The sequence below is a fragment of the Neovison vison genome, chromosome 2 (genome assembly GCF_020171115.1).
Source record: "Neovison vison isolate M4711 chromosome 2, ASM_NN_V1, whole genome shotgun sequence".
NCBI lineage: Eukaryota > Metazoa > Chordata > Mammalia > Carnivora > Mustelidae > Neogale > Neogale vison.
In genome coordinates, this window is record NC_058092.1 from 4084957 (window position 1) to 4100408 (window position 15452).

Consider the following 15452-nt stretch of genomic DNA (forward strand, 5'->3'; position numbering starts at 1 on the left):
TAATGAGTGCCGTGTCAGTAGGGTATATACCAACACGGGTGGATGCTGTGAAGGGCATTTCTGCACCACAGGTCGTTCTCTCCCACTGAGGGAGCAGTCTGAGGGTGGGATGGGGGGGTCAGCACAATGCCCCAGCCCCTGCAGCACCCCCTTTTTTTTTTAAGATTCTATTTGTTTATTTGACAGACAGCGATGACAAGTAGGCAGAGAGGTGGGCAGAGAAAGAGGGGGAAGCAGGCTCCCAGGGAGCCTGATGGGGGACTCGATCCCAGGACCCTGGGATCATGACCTGAGCCGAAGGCAGAGGCTTTAACCCACTGAGCCACCCAGGCACCCCCTCTTCCAGCCCCTCTTAACAGCAGCTCCAGCCGAGAGAAACATGACTGCCTGAATTCTGACTCTGGCGGGCACCCTGCCCAGTGCTCTATGGTCTGATCTCAGTCTCTGCTGGAAATTAATACTACTAGTTCACATTTACTGGCCTCCATACCCTGGCACTTCACTAACTTTGAAAATCTTCATTTATACCCTCACAAGGCAAAAAGTACTGTTATCGGGGCGCCTGGGTGGCTCAGTGGGTTAAAGCCTCTGCCTTCAGCTCAGGTCATGATCTCAGGGTCCTGGGATCGAGCCCCACATTGGGCTCTCTGCTCCTCGGGGAGCCTGCTTCCTCCTCTCTTCCTGCCTCTCTGCCTACTTGTGATCTCTGTCAAATAAATAAATAAAATCTTTAAAAAAGAAAAAAGTACTGTTATCCCCATTTACAGATAAAGAAACTCAGGGGCGCCTGAGCAGCTCAGTTAGTGAAGTATCTGACTCTTGATTTCGGCTCAGGTCATGATCTCAGGCTCTGCACTGGGTGTGGAGCTTCTTGAAATTCTCCCGCTCCTTCTGCCCCTCCCCCATCCCACACCCCCACAGGCTCTCTCTCTTTAGGTACAGCAAGGATAAGTGACTTGCTCAAGGTCATGTAGCTAGTAAGTGGGAGAAGTGAAATTTGAAGCCAACATTCCAGGCCGCAGAGCCTTTGCCCCTAACCTCTGCTATCCATGGGGTCAGGGCTGGGTACCCCCAGTGCCCACTGCTGTCAGTCACAAAGAGAGGTTTTTCAGCTGCCGACCCCCACCCCGTCCAGCCCAGCCCCTGTGCTTTCCCTTGGCTCCTGGAATGGACAGCAGGGCCTACCTCGCCCCTCTGACCTGGGTGGGGGATGGGAGCCCTTGGTCCCCTCACGCAGACAGGCCCAGCGACAGCAGTGGAGGATCCAAACTGTGCAGGATGTTGGCCCAGAAAAGGCAAACACTCCCACAGAGCCCCTAATTACAGGGCCAATGAGCATGGCTGCCGAGCTGTTACCTGGTGCTAGGCTTGCCTCCCATTCCCGGGGGGCCTGTGACACTTCTCAGGCAGGGAGGGGGCCCCAGGCAGGGAGGAGCAGACTTGGGCAGGAGGCAGCCAACGGAGCCAGCGAGCAGGCTTGCCGGCAGCAAGGCCAGCATGGGCAACGTAAGCAGGACCCCCACCCCATGCCACTCCCATGCAGGGAGGGTCAAGCCTGTGGGCAGGGACACAGACAGTGGTGGGGACAGCAGGCTTCCAGCCTGAGCTTGGGCTGCCCACCAGACTCAGCTGGGCTGCCCCAGACACCACCACCCCCCACCCCCCACCCCCGCTTTCTCCAACGGCTCCATCAGGGGATCCAGGCTGGGCTGGTGTTGGGATTTGCCCCAGTAGAACAAGGAGAGACAAGGGCTGCTGGGCAGGTAATGGGGAATTAGTCTTTCCTGCAAATTATGGGGGCTCTGCATGCCTCCCCTGCCCCCTGGCAGCTGTGGCACCTGAGCCCCTCCCACAGATACACTGGAGCCCAGTTCCTCTAATGAGGAAGGAGAAGGCTGGTGCCAGGCAGTCTTCCCCTTGGGGTCCAGGCCAAGGCCCCCTCTTCTGACAGTCTCTCAACCCCCCTGAGCAAGGAATGGCTGGGGTGGGCGTTTCCCAGAAACCTGTGGTCCTGCTGCCATTGGGCCGGGCTTGGGCCTGAATCTTCCCCTGGGAAGAACCCAAGAGATATTCTCAGAAAAGGGAGGAAGCCCAGAAAGGGAAGTGGCCAGGGTCAGGTCGCACCGCAAGGACAAGCCCCAGCAGGACCCTGGCCTGGAGCGCCCTGGTCTCCAGGTCAGGCTGTCCTCGCTGCCTCCCTTCCCGTTCAGAGTGTGGAGCACCGTGTCCTGTCCCGGGATCCGTCTGCTGAGCTGGAGGCCAAGCAGCCCGACTCTGGCATGTCTTCGCCCAATACCACCATGTCCGTCCAGCCGCTGAACCCTGACCTCAGCTCGCCCACCAGCACCCTCTCCAACTACGACTCCTGCTCCTCCAGCCACTCCAGCATCAAGGACCAGCGCCCCCCACGCCGTGAGTGGGCTGGCTTGGGACGAGGGAGGAGGGAGCAGAGACTGGGACAGGCCTCTGGGCACTGAGGGCCGGCCTCGGCCCGCTCTGCCCCCAGCAGACGCTGGAGGCTGCCCAGGTCTCTGGGAGGGGGGCTCCTGCTTGTGGTGAGGGGACAGCTGTGCTTGTGTGTGCCCATCACAAACACACCTGAATCTCCGCAAGGACTCTCCCCAAGACGGAACCCCCATGCACCCCACAAAAGCTTCATTATCCTCACTCACACGCACAGTGTTCCCCAGACTTTACGCACACTTGGTCACACTCAAGTGTGCACACTTGTACGTGTGTATGCACAATATACAGATGGGAACACATGCGCACACATAACGGCCCCGTGCACATGCGCGTGCACACCTGTGCTATGGCCCAGACACACGGCCTCCATCTCCATACTCCAGACGTGCGCACCCATGCAAACACACGCAGGACACCCCACGTCCACAGCGCGGTGCAAACCCCTTTGTACACCGAGGAAACACCTGCGTGGACTCACAAACAGGGGCCACACCCTGGGCCTGGGTGGCCACCTGCTAGTGAGAGCTGCCCCAAGCCACCGGGTGGAGGCCTGCAGAGCTGGTGGGGTGCCCGGTAATCTGGGCCGTGGCCATCCATGCTGCCGTCACCCCACCCCGCCGGGTCAGACCCCAGGAGCTGCCCCTTCACCCTCCAGGTGGCTGTGCCCCCCTGGCATGCTCTGGCATCAAAAGCCCTCTGGGGCCTCCCCTCCAAACTTGAGTGCATGGTTCTTCCCCAACACATGCATCGCCAGAGCAGGGGAAGGGAGGGGAGGGCAAGGTGGGCCGCACCCTGCCTGGGCCCACAGTGGAGCCATACTGAGCTGCGTCCCTAAGCCCACCTCGTCCCTTGGTGAGTCGCTTCTGGGTGGAAGAGGGTCTCAGTCCTGGGGGACAGCCTCCCTGCAAGCTCCCACACCCAGCCTTCCCTGCCTCCCCAGGGCTTCCCAGCTCAAGAGCTGCAGACATACAAAAGTACATAGACAAGCTGAGCCCGCAGCTGGGCCGGCCGCGGGGCAAGACGGAGAGAACCACAGCACTGCCACCACCGCCCAGCTTCCCTCCACCGCCCCCGCCCCCGAACACCCAACTGCCCCCACCCCCACCAGGCTACCCAGCTCCCCAGCCCCCCGCAGGACCACAGGCTGCTGACATCTACCTGCAGACCAAGAGCAAACTCCGCCACGTGGAGACAGAGGCCCTCAAGAAGGAGGTAGTGAACCTTCCCCCTCCTGCCTGCCTCCTAGCCCAGGGACTGGGCAGATAGGCCGCCCCCGAGGCCAGGGGACCAGCTCTTGGGCACAGGGTTGGGGGGCCCTGGGCCAGTGTGGCAGATTCAAGAGTCAAAGCTCCCAGCCAGCCCCATGGGTCACTAGGGCTGGGTCCTGGGGACAGGCAGATGAGTAAGACAGAGCCACTACCCTCTCAGGAGCTGGGGCTGGGTGAAGGAACGTATCATCAGACAGGCCTCTTAGGGAACTGGAGTGCAGAGCGCAGAGAATTGGCAGAGAATATGGACAGACTGCCTCCTCACAGCCCTACCCATGCCCATAGCCCCAGGCTCAGGTGGAGAATGGCTCCCAAGCGGGTGTCTGGGGGGGGGGGCGGAGACACAGGTGGCACGGCTGTGAAGGGCCCCAGAGGCAGGGACAGAGAGCACGAGCAGGACTCCGCCCTCACAGGGGGCTGAGGGAGGGTGAAACTGCAGTTGGCTCCCCAGTTTGGGGCTTGGAGTGCCCAGGTTGGTGGGAAGGCCAGTCCTGGGATAGGGGCCATGGGGGCATGTCCAGTGTGGGCACACTGAATGTGAGGTGTCCTGGATATCACGGCCTCTGGGGCCCTGGCTGAGGCTCTGGAGCCAGAGGGCTGGTCTGGGTAACTGAGAGTCCCGGCCTGGGAGCCCCATAGGGAGTCCTGGGGTCCTGGCTAGTCTGGGAGGTGGGGGACAACTGAGACTCCAGATGGCTGAGTCTGGGGTAGAGGACCCTGCGGGTCCCGTGGGAGCCCTGACCTGCAGTTCTCGCTCAAGCCCAAGGCAAGCCATTCCAGAGGCAAGCTAAGGAACCAATTTGCCCACAGGTGACCCAGGTCACAAGGCCACTGGGTTGGGGAGGGGAAGGACAGCCTCCACAGAGACTCCACCCTGCCCTCACTGCCATCCTGGACTACGCTCCCAGTCGGGTCCCCTTTCACCTCTGCGAGGTGGAGAGAGCCCAGGAGAGGCCTGCAGGGGCCTCAGGGCCAGCCGACTGTCCCTGCTGGCGGCTTTGTGAGCCCTGCCCAAAGCCACAGGACAGGTGGCCCAGCCTGTGCCCCCTGCACTCCCTTGAGCAACAGGATTTCGAGGTCCCGTGTTCCTACCCGGTGTGTGCGTGCGGGGCTGCAGGCGACCGGCAGCTCCACAAAGAGCCCTTTGTGTGTCTTTGTGTGTCCGCTGCGCCTCGCCCCCCGCCTCCGCCCCCTGGGCCTGGCCGTTGCCTGACCGCGTCCAGAGCGGGGTCGTGGCATCCGGGCCTTCGGCTGCAGGGGGCGCCGAGGGGGCGGACTGGCCCAGAAAACAAATCCTGTGGTGTCGGGTTTCCTGCAACAAGAGCCGGTTTGGGTGGGGTGTGGAGGTCCGGGCCACCGCGGGGACGCACGGGCGGGGCCGTGGAACAGGGGACACCCCCCACACGGTGACTCGGCCTTTGGCCCTGCCGGCTCATGTCCTTTTCCCTGGGCTGGGCTTAGTGGGGGGCCAGCTGCGACGGGGCGGGCCACCGCGCGGTCATCTGAGCCCGCCTTGCCGCCCCTGAAACCCGAGGCTTAGGCGCGGGTGTCGGTGTCGCTTACGCGGATGTCGATGGTTTCCAGATGCGGGAGGGGAAGGGCGGGGGCGTGACCCGGAACCCAGGGGTACCAAACGTGGGGGGCTCCGCTGCTCGTGGTCAGGCCTGCATTCTGTCCACGGGGTTTGGAAGGGATCGGTTGGGAGAGGAGGATGGAGGCCGGGGTGCCCAGCACCTCGCGGAGGGAGAAAGGCACAGGGGGCGGGGCCACATCTGGCTCGCGGGACCGGTAAGAAGCAGGGCGGGTTGCTGCGATGCAGCTGGAGCCCCCGTGGCGTCCCCTATTTCTGGGAGTGGGTAGTCCCGGGATTGGCGGGCCCTGGGTGATGTCAGGCCGGCGGCGCTCATAGGCGCTCTTAGGCGCGGGCGGGCAAGGGCTGGGCTGTAACCCGAGAGGAAGGATCAGGTAGCGCAGGTGTCGGGTCCATGCCGCCCCCGCCGCCAGGTGCACAGCGGGGGCCACCGGCACAGGCGCAGGTAGGAGCAGCCCCGGGGCCGGGCGGCTGAGAGCCCCGGGCAAGCAGGAGCCTAACAGGACAAGGGATCTGAGGCGGGCTCCCTCGCCGGGGTCCCCGAAAGAGCGTTCGGCAGAGCCGTGGGGACGCGCGGGACGGTCGGGTGGCCGGGATTTGGGTGAGGCTGAGGCCTTAGCGCTGGCTAAACCGCGAGCTGCCCCTTCTCCGGCTCCCCCTGGCGACTGGGCTGGGTCAACCCGCCCCTGGTCCCGCCCCTTCTAGCCTCCGTGGGGGCCCTGGTGGCCCTTGGCCCGCGCCCAGAACCCCTCCCTCTAGGGCCGACCGAGCCTGCCCTTCCCCGGGACCCTCGCCCCATCTCCGCTCTGAGAACAGGCGGGTCTGGGGAGCCGGCTGGCTGCACCCTTGGACGGCCGCTGGCCGGGAGCCTCGGGAATGGGAAGAGCTGGGGGGGGCGGGGCGTGGGAGGCCGCGGGGACCGGAGCCTGAAGCCCCCGCACCGCTGTCTTCCCGCAGCTGGGCTCCCGCGACGGCCACAACGGGCTGAGGAGGCAGGACTCCGGCCGCAAGCCCCGCGCCTTCAGCAAGCAGCCCAGCACGGGGGACTACTACCGGCAGCTGGGCCGCTGTCCCGGGGAGCCGCCGGCCGCGGCCCCGGGCATGGCGCACAGCGAGGAGGTGCGTGCCTGCCAGTCCGCGCCCGCCGGCCGCCCGGGCCCCGGCCCGGCCTCCCGCTCCTCACTCGCGAGCCCCTCCGCTCCCCCGCAGGCGGCGCTGCTCCCCGGGAACCACGTGCACAACGGCTGCGCCGCGGACCCCAAGGCGTCCAGGGAGCTGCCCCCGCCGCCGCCGCCGCCGCCGCCGCCGCCCCTGCCGGACGCCCTGAGCTCGCCGCCGCCGGCTCCGCCTCTGCCCTTCGAGGGCGCTGGCCCTGGCTGCGGGCAGCGTCGCTCCTCCTCGTCCACTGGCAGTGAGTAGGGGCGGGTTGAGGGGTGGGGGGCGGCGCTAGCCCTGAAGGGGAGGGAAGCCTAGACGTCGCTCCGGTCCGGTCCCGACTGCCACCGTCCGGTCCCGGCTGCCACTGCCCTAGCGCTTACTCCCTTCCTGCTGGTTCTGCCTGCCGCAGCCCCTGGCCCGAGGAGGACCCCGAGGGAAGGCTCTGAGCGGCATTAGTGTGAGCCCAGCCAAGTCCCTTTCCTTCTCTGGGCCCATGTCCCATCCAGCAGTGAAGGCCTTCAGCTCCGGTGGCTGGTGTTTCCAAGGAGCAGGTGTTAATGGGAAACTCGGAGAAGAGCTAGTTTCAAGGAGGCTGGGCTGAGGGCCAAGCTTCTTTCTGCCCCACATCTATCCTCATCCCTCTTCTGCTTGCCTTTGTCTTGCTCTTCCGAGCTAGCTACAGCGGAGCTCTCCCCAGATGCTTCAGGGACACTTCCTGGTCAGACACCCCCAGAGGCCCCAAGCCAGCTAGGACCTGCTCTGGGGACAAGGCCAGTGACCCATCACGCCCTGCCCTTTCCCTCCTGATGACCACTCCCCCACTTGGCAGCCCCACATCCTTTGTAAGGTGTAGGCTGGTGACCAGGATTCCTGAGCTTCTCTTCTGTAACGTGGGCCAGACTCCTGCCTGCCAAGGCTCGTGTAAGGCCCAGGAGGTGGTGCCCGGGGGACCCACGCTCCCACCCGAGCCTGAGGGGAGGGGTTTGCCCAGCCACTCACTGCAGGGACCATGTTTAGCGACACCAACCAAAGTTTCATCTCCCTAACTAAAAGTGCAAGGGTATGACGGAGTCCAGACTAGGAGGAGCCTGGGCTCCCTAGGGCACCTGTGGAGCCTCAGCCCCTGCAGCCCAGAGCCCATGGTAGCATGGTCACCCCCACCAGGGCCTCCAGAATGGCCCCCAGCTCTGGGGTGAGCTTGTTCCGTCTGGAGCAAGGCTGAAGCTAGGAACAGAAGCAAAACAGACTCTGGGCTTCTCGAGACCGCTTCTCAGAAGAACCTGGGCTGGGTGCCCTATCCCAACCCAATGCCAAGATTGAGGCCCTTGCTAGGGGGGGTCAGGGCCAGTGGCAGCTCTACCCAATCCTCAGGGACCAGTAAGAGCCGGAACTGGGTGGACCACCCTCATGGAGCCCCAGAGCAGCCTGAGCCAAGTCAGATGAGCTGGAAAATTCCTTCTGTCCTCTCCCCCCTCCTCTGTGCGTCTCCCTCCCATGTTTCTGCCCTCCCCTGTCTTGCTGTCTTGTCCCCCCACTGCCCCTCCTAACCCCCCCCCGCCCCGCTGTCCTAGCCTCACCCGGCCTCTTCCCCCTCCCTATCCTAACTTCGCTGTCACTTCTCTCCTCTCCTCTCTCCTCTCCTCTCTGTCCCTAGAAGTGAGAATCCTGAGGCTCAGGAAGAGTGAGTAGCTGTGTTGCATGTGTGGCTCCTGGCTGAGGTGTGGGGTGGGGAACAAGGCATGCTCAGGGAAATCAAGGCCGAAGGACAGGGCAGGGCCAGGGGCCAGCAGGCCGGGGGGCTTCTGCACTACAACCACTGTCCTACCTGCACCTCACCCGCGTGCACACCCACGAGTTCTGTCCGGGGCTTCCAGTTTTGCCTAAATAAATAGGCCTGTTGCCAGTGCCCACCTGGCACCTTTTCCTTTTACCCCTCCTGCTACTCAGTCAGGGATCCCCAGCCCTGGGGGAACCTAAGAGCCCCCTGTTGGCTTGTTTTGTTGCCCTCACCCAGCCCTCACCCCTCCTCGGTCTCTAAAGACAGCCCTTCCCAAACCCCAGTCACCTCCGCTGGCCTTGTCAGAAAATGCAAACTCCGTGCGCTGGATATTTGCATGTTTTTCACCTGGCTCTTCTTCCTGGGTGTTTTCTCCCCATATCCTTAGTGAGAGTTCCTCTCTACTAGGTCCCCCCCGAGCTGAGCAGCGCTTTGCCATAAGTGCGCTACGGGCTTGCAACCAGCGTGTCCGTGTGTGTGTCTGTCTGTGGGTATGGGGGGTGGGGAGGGGACCGGTTGGGTTCCGACATTCAGAGTTCTGAGTCTATATGGCCATGGAGGCCCTGGGTGATTCAGTCCAAGGGTCACTGAGCTTCGCTGATTCAGAGAGGGCTGGAGGGAGACTCCACCCCAGCAGGGCCGAGCCAGGGAACCCAGGACAAAGGTCGGGTGGCTTTGCCCCCAGCTAGTGTCTTGGAGCTGGTCAGTCAGTGTCCTGGGTGGAGACATTCGCTGGAGTCCCCGGGGCAGTCCAAGAGCCAGCATGTACTCCTGGGGGCCTCCAGACGGGGCCCCCATGCCCTGTGAGTAGGGCTGGGAGGATGGTGGGGCCCCCTGAGCTGGGAGCAGGAACCTCCCTCTGGGGGTCTTCCCGGGACCTGGGGAGCTGCCATCTGGGGGCCCGACCCTTCCTGATTAGGGAAGGGGTCAGCAGAGGGGCAGATGGGGGGCCTTAGCAATGCAAGCCCCAGCCCCAGCCCCAGCCAGCACCTCCTCTCCTGCCTTCGTGTAGGCACCAAGTCTTTCAACATGATGTCCCCGACGGGTGACAACTCCGAGCTACTGGCTGAGATCAAGGCAGGCAAGAGTCTGAAGCCAACGCCGCAGAGCAAGGGACTGACCACGGTGTTCTCGGGCAGCGGGCAGCCGATCTCCCAGGTAGACGGCCCGCCTGGCCCTCCCGCCCCGGCTCCCCTCGTCCCTGCCCGCCAGGCCCTCAGTGTCGCCGCTTCTCCCTGCAGTCCGACTCGCCGCTGCCTCCCGCGTCGCCGGCGCCTTCACGGGCCCGCAGCCCCACCCCGCCCGCCGCGGGGCCCCAGCCTCTGCTCAACGGCAGCGTGGCGCCGGCACCGCCCGCCACCCCGGCGCCCGGCGTGCAGCTCGACGTGGAGGCGCTCATCCCCACGCACGACGAGCAGGGCCGGCCCATCCCGGAGTGGAAGCGGCAGGTGATGGTGCGGAAACTGCAGCTGAAGATGCAGGAGGAGGAGGAGCAAAGACGGAAGGTGGGCGGGGCGGGGCTGCCTGACGTCCCGAGGGTCTGCCCCTGGGCCTCGGCCCATCCCCCACATCACCCCGCGGCAGGCCGGTCCCTTCCACCCCCGGCGGCTCCCACTACCTTTGGGGGGAAAAGCAGGGTTGGACGACCTCCCTGGCCTGGGGCTGTCCCCAGTTTCCACCCCTACCCCCACCACCAGCAGCCCTTCTAGTGAGATGGCAAAGTTCATCAAACTCTAATGTGCTTCAGGCTGCCTGGAATCTCGTAAAAACTCTGATTCTGGCTCAGGAACTCTGGGTGGGGCTGAGCTTCTGTGCTTCTGGGAAGCTCCTGGGGGAGGCTGAGCACCCTGGTCCAGGGACCACACTCGGAGGAGCCTGCAGGGACTTTTGGTTGCCGTCAGCCTGGCCTGGACCCTTTCCCTGCACTGCCACTTTCTAGGCACCGGTTCTGAGCCTCACCTAGCCCAGGATATTTTCTTCTCTGTCAGATGATTGATCATGACTGGTTGGTAGGATGCTTTGCCATCGACCTGCTCAACACACGTTTCCTGAGTGTCGTGTATATGACACACACTGTGGGAGCCTCTAGGGGTTCACGACGAACATATCAGGGCCTTTTCAAGGTGGTCGCAAGGGCAGCAGGGATGGCAGGGGGTCAACCAGCAAGCAAACACAGCACCTTAATAGAGCCGTAAGTGCCCCCAAGAATAAGAAACAAGGTCACGTGAGAGCCTGAGTGGGCAGGGAGGCCAGTCGCTGGGCTGTTGCAGCGGCACTGTGACGGGGCGTGCAGAGGACTGAGATGGCCCTAAACCCACCATTCTATTTGGGCTGGAGGCAGCGTTAGGGAAGAAGGAAGTGATGTCCATGGTGGACTTGGGAGATGAGCACTCGGTTGACTGGGAACAGAGGGGGGCAAAGAGCAAGCAGGCTCTGAGCCTGTCTTAGGAGAGGGCTGGAACTGGAGAGGCCAGTGCGGATCAGATCACCAAGGCCTGGCCTTGAAGAAAATGGACTTTCTCCTGCAGCAGTCGGCAACCTGGGAGAGGGGTTACGTGGGGGAATTGGCCTCATCCTATTTGTCTGTGGGGAAGGGATTGTAGTGAGTCAGGATGAACCACCAGGAGGACAGCACCCCCCCTCCCCACCCCCAGGGCTGGGGAAGTCCTCACTCAAGTGACGAATGAACAAAACTGTTGGAAGCTCCTGGCGTGCCTGACCCCATCAATTTATTATTATTCCTGGTGCGGGGACTAGGGGCTGAAGCCGCAGCCTGGCCGCGGGCTCAGCAAACACGCCGGCGGAGCACACAGGGAGGGCTTGGGCTACAGGGGGCGCTGAGAAGGGGTCCTCGGTCTGGGTGAGGCCTCGCCGGGTCGCCGACCTGAGACGGGGTGGGGGAGGGCCGCCGGGCGTCGCGGCTTCAACGCCTTTTGCATGTTCCTTCGGTGGTGTAATGAGCAACCCAGCCGAGTGTGGAGACGCCGTCCGCGCCCTGTCTCTGCAGCAGCGCCCGACGACCCCGCCAGCGACCAAAGAGGACACTGCCCGGCGCCCGGAGTAGCGGCCTGGGCCGAAGCCTCGTCCCAGTGTAGTGACCTGCCGGCCGGCCGGGCTCGGCCCATCCCCGCCAGCACAGCCCCGCGGAGCCATTACACCACCCGGGACATGCAAATGGCGCCCCCGGCGGCCGCTGCGGGAACCGGGCCAGAGGGAGACGCGCCTCCCTCCCCTCTCTTGTCTTCCCCGCCTTAGCTGACGGCCGCCAGCTCGTGCTGCTACCCCCGCGAGGGCTGGAGGTACTCCAGCGCGCACAACGCCATCCTCGGGCCCTTCGGAGAGCTCATGACCGAAGCCGACATCCTCCGCATCGAGCAGCAAATCGAGAACCTGCAGGTGCTGCACAAGGCGCAGAAGCTGGAGGCGCGCCTGGAGCAGCTGGAGCTGGAGCTGGAGCAGCTGCTGCCCATCTCGGCCGCCCTTTCGGCGCCGCGCTTCACCGTCGACCCGCGCCGCATGCACGGCCGCGCCGCCAGCCTGCCCGCCTGGTGCAGCAAGATCTCCACGCTGCTCAAGAGCATGGCCACGCTGCTGGCCGCGCTGGGCGGCCGGCCCGCGCACCTGGCCGAGCTGCTGGCCGCCGACACGGGCCAGCCGCTGGCCCCGCTGCCCGACGCGCCCTGGCGGCCGGGCCCGCTCTGCCTGGGCCGCTCGCACTCGCTGAGCTGGTGCCGCGAGGCCGTGGCGCGCGAGATCTTGGAGTGCGGCGTCTCGGTGCAGCACCTCCGCGCCGTCTACGAGCTCCGCGCCCAGGGCTCGGCGCCCGTGCGCGACTCGCGCCGCAAGCCCTCGCTTCCCGCCGGCGCCTCCGGCCGAGAGCCCATCCTCGAGGAGGACTACGTGGCGGCCAGCGCCGGGGAGCCGGGCGCCCCCGCCGCCAACGGCTTGCCGGCCGCCGGGGACTCCCTGGGCGCCCTGGGCCCGCCCGACGCTCCCGGCCACCAGGCAGAGATGCCCGAACCCGAGCCCGAGCCCGAGCCGCCCGCGCGCCGGCCGCCGCTGCCCCCCGCGCTGCGCGGTGTCCAGGACTACATAGATATGCGCAAGGAGCGCATCGTCTACCTCTTCCTGGAGCACTGGCGCAAGTGGACCTTCCGCGGCCCCGGGCGTCACGCCCAGGCGCGCCTACGCAGACTGCTGCCCCGCGTGGTGGCCGCCGGCGCGCGCCCGGCCCCGGACGCCGCCGACGCCCCCCAGCCACCGGCCGCCGACGGCCCCGACGGACGGCTGCTGCGCCTGCTCAAGCAGCGGCAGGTGGTGGGCAAGCTGCTGGGCCACTGGCGGAGCCTGCTGCGGCAGGTGCCCGCCCGCCCGCCGGGCTCGGGCCTGGCGCACGGCCTGTACTGGCCTGAGCACTTCCTGCCGCCCCTCGACGGCGGCGCGCCCCGGCGCTACGACAGCCTCACGCTCGACCTCTTCATGCTCGGCTACTTCCAGCTGCTCGAGATGGGCCTGAGCCGTGAGGAGCGCAAGTTCCGCCACCTGCTGTGCTACGAGATGTTTGACCGGCTGGGCAGCCACCCGTGGGAGCTCATCCGCCTCTTCCACCGCGTGGTGCTCGAGGAGGTGGAGGCCGGCCGGCGCAGCTGGAGCGACGGCTTTGAGGACCTCAGGCGCCAGTTCTTTGGAGACAGCCCGGAGGCCGAGCCAGCCCAGGAAGATGAGGAGGCCCAGAAGGAGCAAGAGGAGGAGAAAAGAGAAGAGGAGGAGGAGAGGGAGCCGGTGGAAAAGATCGCTTCGGCTCAGACGGTGGACTGGCCAGAGGGGCAGCCCGAAGCCCCAGCTCCTGCTCTGCAGCCCCCCACCCCACCCCCGCCAGCTGCACCACCCCCCACATGGGACCCTCCTAGTTCCGAAGCCCCCGCGGAAGATCCCCTGGAGCTGGTGTCTGAGATGGGCGAGTTCAGCAACGAGGACATCTGCCGATACATCGATCGCAGCTTTTCCTTCTGGAAAGAGAAGGAGGCAGAGCTCTTTGATATCTGAGCAGAATTTGGAATTTCCCCTCAAGCACCTTAACCAGGGCCTGGATGCCTGTCTGATGCCCTCTGGAGGCCAAAAGCCGGCAGGAAGAACCCAGAAGCCAGCATGGTGGCTTTGGAGAACCCAGAGTGCCCAGGAGGACCAGGCTGCCGCAGCCTTTGAAACCCCAGCATGGCCAGATGTGGGGCGGTGGCCAGAACGGGCAGGGCGGGGCACAGGGCAAACCTGGTGTTCCCCTCTGGCCCTACAGTCTTGCCTGGCTCTGTGTTGGAGCCAGGTGGAAGAAGCCGCCCCCTGAGGGACCGTGGGTCCCCCTTGGGGCAGTGGGGCTCTCCTCTCTCTGGTTTTCCACTGAATTCACAGCTACTTCTTTGAAGTCATGGAGCGACGTGTGTAGTGTTCCGTGTGACATGTTCTCCTGTGTAAACACCCAAGTAATAAAACTCTTTGCTGTGAGCCGCCTGTGTTGGATGCCCGCCCCCACTCCTGCCAGGTCACTGCACCCACACAGTTATGGAGTAGTGTCTGCTCACTTGGGAATAGGACACACGTGGGGCAGAAGGTTCTTCACGCTGGAGGCCAGCCTGAGCCTCTCTGAGCTGGCTGGATCTGTGGGGGCCCAACTCGGGGTCTGCCCAGAGAGTTGGGTCAGGGGCCATCTGTCAGCCTGCCCCAGTGGGGAGGAAGCTCATTCTCTGCTCCTCTCCCACACCTTAGCTCTGACCTCTCTGGTGCCACCTTTAGGATACGCGACCTGAGTTACAAGGAGGCAGAGCCTGGGAGATTCCCTTTAAGGGGACTGTGGCCAGGCACCTTCATCAATGTGCCCTGTAGGAGGACACCTCTAGCCCACTGTCCCTGACTGGTGCACGTGCCCCCGGGTTGGGCGTGCACCCCCCTCTGATCCGCTACCTCCTCGCCCATGCTGGTCCTAAAGCTCTGTGCTTGTGTTTCAGGAGGAAGAGGAGGAGGCCCGGCTGGCCGGCATGCCTGCCTGGAGGCGAGACCTCCTGCGGAAGAAGCTAGAAGAGGAGAGGTGAGCTGGGGAACGGGAAGCATCAGGGCTTGGTAGGATGTCTTGATCGCGTCCCTGACATGGTGGCACCAAATGATGCTCTCTTTTTCCTTCTAGGGAGCAGAAGCGGTGAGTGTGGGACTGGGCCCAGCCTGCCACCCCTCCCCAGTCTGGGCACCGTGCTTTTGCCCCTTCGTCCAGCCTCATCTTGAGCACACCCCCTTTTCACTCTGGTCTGTAGTGCCCCCTCTCTGCTCCTAGTGATGCCACCAGACTCCTCTCCCCCAGTAACCGAGCCCCTGCCCCAAAGTCTACATCTTATGCCCTACCGGCCTAGTTCCCAATTACCCAGGCCCTGTCTCCCATTAACCGGGCCTTCAGTTCACGCAATCTCACTGTCAATAACCTTGATCTCTGTCCCTCAGAACGTCGTTCCCGCCCCGGTAATCTCGCCCAGTGCTGATGGAAGTATAATGCGAGCCACTCTGTAATGTTAAAATCTCTAGTAGCCACCTTGAAAAAATAAAAAGATATAGGTGAACTTAACATATATATTTTATTTAACCCCATATATAAAAATATTATTTCAATACATACTCAGTGTAAAAGTTATTAATGAGATCTTTTACACTTTTTTTTAAAAAGATTTTATTCATTTATTTGACAGACAGAAATCAGAAGTAGGCAGAGAGGCAGGTGGAGAGGAAGGGAAGCAGGCTCCCTGCTGAGCAGAGAGCCCGACGTGGGGCTCGATCCCAGGACCCTGGGATCATGACCTGAGCCGAAGACAGGCACCCTCACCCCTCACCCCTGAGCCACCCAGGCACCCCTCACAAAGTCTTCGAGATGCCTTGTGCATTTTACCCCTACAGTGTGTCTCATTCTGACATTTCATATGCTCAATGGCCACATCTATTTACTGGCTATCTTGTGAACAGTGTGTACCTAGCCCTTATTTTATTTTCAAAAAGATTTTATTTATTTATTTGACAGAGAGATACAGTGAGAGGAAATACAAGCAGGGGGAGTGGGAGAGGGAGAAGCAGGCTTCCTGTTCAGCAGGGAGCCAGATGTGGGGCTCTATCCAGGACCCTGGGATCATGACCTGGGCCAAAGGCAGATGCTTAATGAGTG

General features: G+C 63.4%; 1 protein-coding gene across 3 annotated transcripts in view; it reads left to right on the plus strand.

Annotated features, from left to right (window-relative positions):
* The window catches only part of ESPN (espin), a 30724-nt gene that overhangs the window by 14067 nt on the left and 1205 nt on the right, over positions 1 to 15452 (plus strand). Inside the window, exons 6-14 of one of the 3 annotated variants that reach the window (XM_044237022.1) lie at positions 2211 to 2412; positions 3407 to 3678; positions 6283 to 6444; positions 6535 to 6736; positions 8138 to 8164; positions 9273 to 9418; positions 9502 to 9765; positions 14260 to 14339; positions 14436 to 14447. In XM_044237022.1, coding sequence (XP_044092957.1) covers positions 2211 to 2412; positions 3407 to 3678; positions 6283 to 6444; positions 6535 to 6736; positions 8138 to 8164; positions 9273 to 9418; positions 9502 to 9765; positions 14260 to 14339; positions 14436 to 14447 — 1367 coding nt within the window. Of the gene's footprint in view, positions 1 to 2210; positions 2413 to 3406; positions 3679 to 6282; positions 6737 to 8137; positions 8165 to 9272; positions 9419 to 9501; positions 9766 to 14259; positions 14340 to 14435; positions 14448 to 15452 lie in introns of all 3 variants that reach the window. The other 2 variants (XM_044237021.1, XM_044237020.1) reach the window with 2 other exon arrangements.